Raw genomic sequence first — 9,252 nt, forward strand, 5'->3', positions numbered from 1 at the left:
CCTGGTGTCCCTTGTGGGACAGGTGGCACTGCAGCAGGTAGCGTATTTGGAAGTGGCAGTGAGTGCAGAGCTACGCAGACGTCGCATCCTCAGAGAGGAGGAGAAAACCAAGAAGCATTCTAACAGCAGCACGAAGAAGCAGAGACCCCGGGTGAGAACTGAGGGTTTTCTTCCTGTAAGCAGCTCTTCTAGTGTCCCAGCTACTGCCACAGCAAAATTCTAGAGAATGCACTCCTGAGGATGCATGAGGTCCAGGGTAATGCACGCTTTGGGAATAGAAATGGACATATGTTTGTCACGATTGACAGGGAGAGCTGAGGTCCTTGAATGACCCTGTTCAATAAAACTCTCACACTGTTCTTGGGTTTTGAATGGGCAGAGGGGAGGGAATGAAGGGCGATGTCCTGGCCGTGCTTATCTTCCTGCTTCAGGCAAATGTTTCCTTTTCACTCATCACCTCCTTTCTTACCAGTGCAATCTTTAGCAACTGCTGCTAGTGGTGAAGAACACCCATTTGTGCCCTGAGTTTTGGAAAAGGGCCTCTGGAATCTTGGTCCGTAGGGCTTGAGGGTCCTATCCTCTCTTGGGTAGTAATGATGAAAGCTTAATAGTAGCCTTCTTAATGGGATCTGTATGATAGAAATACCCTGTTTCGTTAGGTCTACCTCAGAACATTTTCCAGAGTGTAGTGAGGCTGACTTTCTTGAGTAAGAACTGAGAAAAAAGTTGTGTGTTCCTAGGTATCCAGTCTCTATTAGATGCCTACACTGCTATGTCCAGAGAAGTTTGTAGTTCATTTCCTCATCCACCCTGCTTATCAGTGTCACTACAGGAGGAGGTTACTATGAGATTTTCCAAGAAGCAGCAGTTGGATGCAGATGTGGTCCCCATGCAATGCCCATATCTCTTTTCTTCCCTTGTGTTGCTTTTGCCTTGCTATAAGTTTTCCCATAATCTTGCTCACAAGACCAGCAATTCAAAGGCCTTTGAATTTTGAACTTCTTGCTTTTAGGATTTGCGTGTCCCTTAAATTGTGCCAGACTTGGGCATTGATGGCAGATGTGTCCTATGTCTGTCTCAGCTTAGTAGCTTCAGTAGCTTAGGCTTTCTCTTCATTGGTGTTCTGTGGCATGTGGACTGGCAAATTCTGGGCTACCCTTCACAGCTTCGTTCAGTTCAGGGAAAAGTGGGTTATAAAACTGTCAGTCTGTTGTTCTGAACTCTAGTCATGCTGGTGGTAACATGCATTCACCTCTTGCCCCAGAGACGAGTACTTTGTGAAGGAAGGGGTTATTGTTGCCTGTCATCTTTCTTACAGTATTCCTTTCTGCACAGAGCACAGGAAATGAGACCACTATGGAGGAGGAGCTGGGCCTTGTGGGAGCCTCAGCTGATGACACTGAGGCTGAGCTCATCCGCAGTATTTGTGAGACAGAACTTCTAGACGGTAAGTGTGGCTGCCACTGAGGAGCACTGGCTCCGTCTGCCTGTGTGAAAGAACAGGTATGGTGGGCAACAGATCCAGAAGGAGGAAGGCTGTTTCCTTCAGAAGGAAACGTTGTCATTTTTGTCCGGTGTCAGTTTCTATGTAGGTTGTCTGTTTCTTTGCTCTGCCTCTCTGGAGGTGGTTTTTCAATGGTGAAAGCGAGTCAACCAGTTTCTATAGTCTGCAGGAGTTCTGGGATAAATTGAGTAATTGTTCTTAAAGGGATGCGCAAACAGTGCTCTCATACTTGCGGTCTTTATCCCCGCTCTCTAGGGAAGCACCTGTTCTCTGCCTTTGTTCCACTGGTGCTCAAGATCTGCAACAACCCTGGGCTCTACAGTGATTCGGCGCTCTCGGCTGCTGCAGCCCTGAGTCTTGGCAAAGTCTGCATGGTCAGGTAATGCCTAGCCATGCCGGTGTTCTTTTCCCAGCCTTCCTAGTACTAAAGCACAAGCAAACATTGCAACTCCTTTCCTGTGGAGAAAACAAACACAAAAAAGCGTTCATAGATTTTGGGTTGGTTGTTTTTTTTTTTTGTCTCACTGCTCTCTGAGAAATGGAATTTTGGTATCTGTGCCTTCTTTTCTGTACCCTATCTCGTCAGCTCTGAGTTCTGTGACTCCCACTTGCGCCTGCTGTTCACTATGATGGAGAAGTCCACTCTGCCTGGTGTGAGATCCAACCTCATTATTGCAGCAGGAGATCTGGCCATCCGTTTCCCCAACCTGGTGGAACCTTGGACACCGCATCTCTATGCCAGGTAATGTTACACTCATTGCTGAGAGAGGACAGGTGATGAGAGCTCTGTGGAAGGGTGACACTGGGCCTCTGGAAGGTGAGAATGACCCAGGAAACCAAATTTGAAGGTGTCAGTGCAGGGAGACAACAGACCTGGGCTGTGGGAGAAGGCTGTGATGGGTATCAGTAACTTAGAGATACTCACTCAGCTGCTTTCTGCGGTAACTATATGCTTCTGTCAGGTTGCGGGACCCCTGCCCAAGCGTGAGGCAGACGGCTGGACTGGTGATGACTCACCTCATCCTCAAAGACATGGTAAAGGTGAAGGGCCAAGTGAGCGAAATGGCAACTCTGCTTATAGACCCAGAGGAGGCAATCATGGGAGTGGCTCAGAACTTTTTCAGTGAACTCTCCAACAAGGCAAGTGGATACTCAGGGACCTTAGTTCGCAAGAGTGGGGAAGGGCTGGTGGAGGCTGGGTCAATGATACAAGAGCTGAGTCCTGGAGAAGGTGTGTCAGTGGTGTAGAGCAGCTGTCTGTCCCTCTTTGTTGCCTAAATGAGGGTAGATAAAGGAAATTTTGCAACATTTGTTTTGTTTCAACCCTGATGCTGCTGAATTTGACCTCACCCGTTCACATTGGAAGGCAGGCTCCAAACCAGTATCTTGTCCCTTTTCTTTCTTGTGTAAGCCTAGCACAGGACTGGGAACAGTTTTCTCCAGTTTACCTTTAGGCCTTACAAGAGAGTTCCCTGACCTTATGGTTCAGGCAATGCATCATCTCCGAAACCTTTCAAAGTTGTTCTTGGCTATGTGACATAGAGATACTTAAACAGAAGCAGTTACAGCCCAAGGAGGTAAGAACAGTAGCAATGTTGCCCCTGTACGCTGTTCGTTCAACATGAAGACTGCAGGCCCTTCAGAGTTGGAGATTTACTGCCTGAGAAGCTGCAATGATACTGGGGCTTTACTGTCTTGGCTTGCTCTGTTAAAAGCAGAGCTGGCCACCTGACTGCACTGACTTCCTATCTCTGCAGTGTCTATGACAAAACCATGGAAAAGCAGTAGTGAAAGGAACTTGGATTGGGCCTTTTCAGGCAATATGGGAGGCAGTTCCTTGAGCTGAACTGCTGTGTAAGTGTCCTTTATAAGGAACCTTTTGTGTTGGGTTGTGACAAAGTTGGAAAGCAAAGAAACTGCATCCATGTCTGCCAAAGAGCAGAGCTGTTGCAAACCAAGGGTTGCAGTTGTTGTTATCTTGTTGGTTAGCTTGGTTGTTGGTTTTTTTCCCCCTTAGCTTCAGCCAAGTAGTCCTGGATAGTTTTGGCTGGCTGTGTACAGCTCGTTTCAAAAAGCTGATGTTTTCAGGCAGTAGATTTGGGGTGGGGAGAAAGGAGGTAATTTTAAGTGGGCAGCTTATTTGGCTTGATTTGAGCTGTTCTTCATAATTCTGTATCTCATGTAGAATCTTGTATCCTGCACAGGGTAATGCCATCTATAATCTGCTTCCAGACATAATCAGTCGTCTCTCAGATCCTAACTGCGGCATAGAGGAGGAATCCTTCCACACTATTATGAGGTATTCTGAGGTTAAAGAAATCTCTTTTGACCAGGACTACATTTATGCAAAGGGGGTGCCAGATCCAGGGAAGAGAAACTACAGTGACATATACAAAATGCTTTTTCAGTTGTTCTCCTTGATCTGACTTTTTCAGTCTGCATCTGAAATGGAATCATGCTGAGGGGAATCGATTCTAAAGCCACATAGTTGGGGGTGAGAAGAGACTCCACAAAGAGTTTCCACTAGCGCTTTCAAAATGACTTTCCCTCTAGAAAAGGAAAACAGTTGGGTTTATGCATGGGAACGTGGATATGCAACATTAGGAGAACACAACAGATTTTAAAGACTCTGCTGCCTTTGTCATTTTGGTGACCTACTGGATTTTTTTAAGCAATTTTAGTAAAGCTGTAGTTAAGGTAACAGATTTGGGTTTGGGGGTGGGTTTTTGTTTTGTTTTGTTTTGGGTCGTGTGTGTCGTGTCCTCCTCCCCTCCCCCCGAAGAAAGCCTTACTCCATAGTATAGAGACATATTGGAATATTTCAGTCTGAGGGTATTGGTTGCTCCTAGGCAGCACGAAGAATGTCTTTAGTGGTAAATTACAGAAATTTTCCTCACATATCTGAAACTTAACCCCATAGGGTTTTTCTGAGTTGCCTGAATCCTTGTGGATTACAGAGGGGAGTGTTGGACAAAAGAAAAGTATTGCTGTTGCTGAGTATAACAACAGTAAAATCTCTAGTCTTTCTGTCCACAAGACTCCAGTGCATTTAGGAAGAGGGATGGAATTTTGGACAGGTAGGAATTGCAACGTACAGAAAAGGTCTATTAATGAGGCTGAAATTGAGACTGAAAATAACTTATAGCTGTAAAAGTATATGGATGTTTTGCTTTAGCTTTCAGTAAGGAGGGTGATGTGAAATAATGGGAAATACAGCATGTGGCTACTGACAGCACATGTAGAAGGGGAAGTTTGTGTCTGAAGTGGAAGCAAACCATCACAGAGAAACAAGAAGGCATGTATAAAAAGAATGGAACATAATTCTGGAATTTTCAGTACAATTTTTAATAAATGTCAAAGTGGAGGTGTTACCACAGACCTAGAGAATAGTAAGTGTAGCACTTGCATTAAAGTGTGGTTAAGACAGCTATAGATGGACTTTTCTGACTTCCAACAACATACAGGGAGAGATCTGGAGGCAAATAAGAGAACAGACAGTATTGATTTTAAAAAGTATGCAGATATCAAATTAGTCTCAAGATAATGAATTTTAAAGAAGACCTGATCATCAGTCCACCACATCATATCCTTTAAACAGGGGAAAAAAGGGAATAGTAGTTGAAACTGAACTGTTTTCCCATATGAAATGCTTACATTATGGAGAGGATCCGGTTTAACTCAGAAACCATAGTGGACAAAAGCACGGGCTAGGAAGGAAGCAGTGGCTTATGCTCCAGGGATACTTGCCAAACTGGAGAATAGAGAAGTGTAAAAAAGATAGGGGTAGTGGTGGGAGCATCACTGTTAAAGGACTAACTCATGCAGAATGAGAGGGTTACAGTAATAACTGAGATGAAAACTAGCAGAACAAAGTGTAAGGTTGAATGTTTAGAAGTTGTTTAATCTCTGCTGTAAAGCTATGGCTAAAGTTAGGGATGCATTCCACTTGCTGTTTTAGCAGTCAAGTTATTTCTGGTTTACGTATAGGGAAGCATTGGTAGTGCTGGTGAGACCTTGCCTAGAATGCTGCCATGGTTCTGGTCATTTAAGTTAAAGAAAGATGAATTGATGCTGGAACAAATGTAAAGGGAGGACTATTGAGGACACGGTCACTGTTCTGTATCTTAGAAAATAAGTTTGGTGTGGTGGTTGTAGACAACAAAGACTGAACAAGGATGTGCTTAGAGTAGTTATATCAAGGCCAGGGCAACCTGACTGAGCTTAAGTTAGCAGAAATGTTGGTACAAGAAAAAGGGAGGCCAGCAGGACCTTCTTAATAAATAGAAGTTATTCAGTGATTTCTGTGAGGACATCACGCAAAATGCAGAAGTACTTAATTGTGTTAAAGTCCATGTCTCTCTGTTCCTCAAGAAGCTAAGAAAAATGTAGGATCAGGTTAGGAGCTAAGTTCTGTTAGGCTTTGTTCCCACTTCAGTGCAAAGTAACGCTCACTTTCGCATTGATCCAAAATATAGCAACACACCTTCACCAAACTAAAAAGTCACAGGAACGGTTTTGAGAGGGAAAAAAAAAATACTGCATGCCACCCTAACTCCCCTCAAGGTCTGCTTGTCAGACATACTAGTCCACCAGCGCAACTTGTGAAGTGAGGAGATTGTCTGGAGGTGTTGCATGCTCTTAAAACTGGATGGAAGGAGCTGATCAAAAGTTGACACTGCAGCCTTTTTAGCATCCCTCCTACCTCTGACCCCGCACAGACATTAGCACTTCTCACTCCAGACCTGCAAGGGTCTTTGCTTTAGCTGGATTTCTTAGTTTCATCCTAGGTAGGTGCTGTTATGCAAACGTGCAGTTTTAATTATGTGTTATGTCATAGCAGCTGTCCCCCAACAGGGACTGTGATTACTATTTGGAATATTTATATATGCTTATAGCTTCTCCTGAACCAAGTCTGAGGCATGCAGAGCTCTCTTGTCTTCTTTTGGAGGACTACCCAGCTGATCACTGGATAGGATAGCTGCAAGCATCCCACGGTGCAGGCAGAAATGGGGTTTCCTCTCTGGGCTCTCAGCTGTGCCATTTTTTTCCTTGGCAGACATCTCTTCTCATATATTACAAAAGACAAACAGACAGAGAGCTTGGTGGAGAAACTTTGTCAGCGATTCAGGACTGCCAGGTGGGTTGTAATCCTAATGTTCCTGACAAGCAAGTCTGCTTCTTAGGAATTGTTACAAGAAACTAGCTTGTATGCAGTGGTTGTAACAGGTTCCCATCATATTCTTCATGTGGCAAAGTGACAAATGCTGACATAACCTGGATTAGGTCCCTTTTTCTTTTTTTTCTATCTTACTCCTAAAAATACATGAATAAATATGTATAAATTAAGGCTTCTGGTCTTATTACACTGTGATTGGCCCCTCTCCCTTCCCTCCTTTCCTAGGGAAAAGGTTTTGTGACAATTTACATTTGCATTACAGCTGAGCAAGGAGACATCCCACGTGTGGGTTTTATGCACGTTTGTGGTCCTTCTCCACAGGCTATTCCCTTGCATCTCAGCTAAGAAATCAGTGTGTTCAAGTGAAAAGTTGGGATCTCCTCAGCAGTCCTGCCTGGGGCGATCTCAACTATCTAGTTCATATAGGCCTGTCCTTGTTCTGTGCACCTGGGCTGCTCAGTACTAACTCTATGCCTGGGACTCCGTTTTCTTATTCGAGGGCTTGTGCCACTATACACTTATGCCTTTGCTCTGCTCTGTCTGCAAGAGGTGTATGCCTTCCCCATGGTGCTGATTACAGAGTATATAGTGCAGGGCCCATCCCATGAATCTGAGATACCGTTTTGCTTCCTGCGTTTTGGGGTTTTTTTTGTTGTTGCTCCTTTTCCCAAGCTGTAACTTCACTGACACAGACGTACGCTTTTTTTGTCCACCAATGAGATAGTAGAAATTTATCTGCCTCTGTCATGTACTTCCAGCGGTATCTTCATTTTACCTTCCATTGGATTTGGTGCACCCTGCCTTCCTCCATTCCTATGATCTTCCTTCTCCATCGTTGTGGCTTTGCCCTTGAGGTTTAAGCTGTGTCTGCTTACCTTGGCCATTTGTACACAGTGCTTGGGCATGTGACCTGCTCAGCTGCCTCAGGGAGTTGCATATTCCCCAGAAATATTTGGATTTTGTTTCCTGAGCTGGAGTGGAGAGTGGCCCCTCTCTCCAAAATTGCCTCCCAGGAACACTGGTGAGCTCCTCAGAGCACATTTGTAAAGAACCACCTGTGTGTAAGCCATGCGTAGCCTTTACTGAAATGCCCTAATATTTCTGTACCACAAAGATGATCAGTTTAATGCACACTAGTGGTAATGTTGTTAGAGCAAGACTCTCACTCCAGGCTAAAACAGGAGCTTAACAGAAAAGATTTTGCAGCCACCATCACCCTCCTCAGCATTTCTGGAGCTGTAAACGTAGTAACATGCCAAGTATCGTTCAGACTTTAAATGTGGAAGCACCTGGATGCTGCAGCTTTGTTCTCCATCTGTCTGCATTTGGACACAGCCATTCTGGAAGACTACATGCAAGACAGACTTCTGGACCTCTGCTTTATATATCTTAATAATAGAGGCTTTGGCTTAGCGTTTTTCCTCCCATTTCATCACAGTGAGCTACATTAAAGATGTTAGCTTGGGCTTTTTTTTTTTTTTTGCCCCGCTTTTTTTTTTTCCAGTAACTTTTGCTGGAATTTGAATGTAGTCCTTCTTTGAAACAGTTATTTGTTCACTTTGTATTGTAATGAAAATGGCCTTCTTTATGTAATTGGCCAGAAAAGAGAGAGTGAATATCAAATAAAACTGCTTGAGACTCTCTCAAACATGCAAAAATGAGCAGCCAGGTTTTGTTTTTTTTTAATTCAGTTGAAATAAGGCCCTCGCCTCACTGAGTGTATTTTTTTTTCTTCCTAGCCAGCAATAACTTCTGACACTTTTTAAACAAGTGACTGTTTAACAGTGAAGCCTTCATGTTTTTCTGACAGACACTAGGTCAGTGTCTTTGATGGAATACAGAGATGGTTGTGAAGTGGTTGGTATGGCATGGCACTCTGTAACTGACCTGTAACAGAACAACCTGAATCTCATGTTCTGCAGGGCAGAAGCACCTGCAGAAAACGCTTTATCCTCACATGTTGTAGTTCTAGGTAGGACGTGTTCATCCTTACACACCCCTTTTCATAAGAGCTAAGGGCAATCTTTGTCATTCCCAGAACTGAGCGTCAATATCGGGATCTGTCCCACTGCCTTACTCTGCTTCCCCTCTCGGAACGGGGCATTCACAAGCTGCAGGACAACTTTGACTGCTTTGCAGACAAGCTCCAAGACCCAGCTGTCTACAGTTGTTTCCAAACTGTGCTGGCTCGATTCCGCAGAGCAGGCGGCAAACCTGAGACTAAAGTAAGGAAGGGGGGGCAAGTGTCCAGACTGGGAAAACGATTGCTTTTCACACGCAATGATTGAAAAGCCCTGTAGTTCTCCATATTAAGCAGGCTACTCCTTGCCCCTAATAATTTTTCAGAGAACCTGATGGCAATTGTGCTATGGATGTAATACTTCTCTGCCCCTCTCTTTCTTCCCTCCCCCCCCAAGTGTTACAGCTCCATTAGGCTCTGGCTGAAGAGCTGGAGCAGAAGCTGTCTGCCTCCCGTAACCGAGGGCTGGATTCAACAGAGACATGCCAGGAAGGTAGTGGAACTCCAATGCCAGAGCCGGCCAAGCGGAAACCAACAGGAAGTATGTTCCTT

The 9,252-nt window shown here is 44.5% G+C and overlaps 1 protein-coding gene across 1 annotated transcript in view; it reads left to right on the forward strand.

Moving 5' to 3' along the window:
* LOC104077233 (condensin complex subunit 1-like) overlaps positions 1-9,252 on the forward strand; it is a gene marked incomplete at its 5' end in the record, with an annotated part of 12,227 nt that overhangs the window by 2,366 nt on the left and 609 nt on the right. Inside the window, 9 exons of the mRNA XM_009578387.1 lie at positions 2-151; positions 1,336-1,447; positions 1,760-1,883; positions 2,091-2,246; positions 2,467-2,644; positions 3,709-3,803; positions 6,561-6,641; positions 8,719-8,905; positions 9,115-9,241. Of these exons, the coding sequence (XP_009576682.1) occupies positions 2-151; positions 1,336-1,447; positions 1,760-1,883; positions 2,091-2,246; positions 2,467-2,644; positions 3,709-3,803; positions 6,561-6,641; positions 8,719-8,905; positions 9,115-9,241 (1,210 nt within the window). The remainder of the gene's footprint in view (position 1; positions 152-1,335; positions 1,448-1,759; positions 1,884-2,090; positions 2,247-2,466; positions 2,645-3,708; positions 3,804-6,560; positions 6,642-8,718; positions 8,906-9,114; positions 9,242-9,252) is intronic.

Source organism: Fulmarus glacialis, unplaced genomic scaffold, assembly GCF_000690835.1.
Source record: "Fulmarus glacialis isolate BGI_N327 unplaced genomic scaffold, ASM69083v1 scaffold22985, whole genome shotgun sequence".
NCBI lineage: Eukaryota > Metazoa > Chordata > Aves > Procellariiformes > Procellariidae > Fulmarus > Fulmarus glacialis.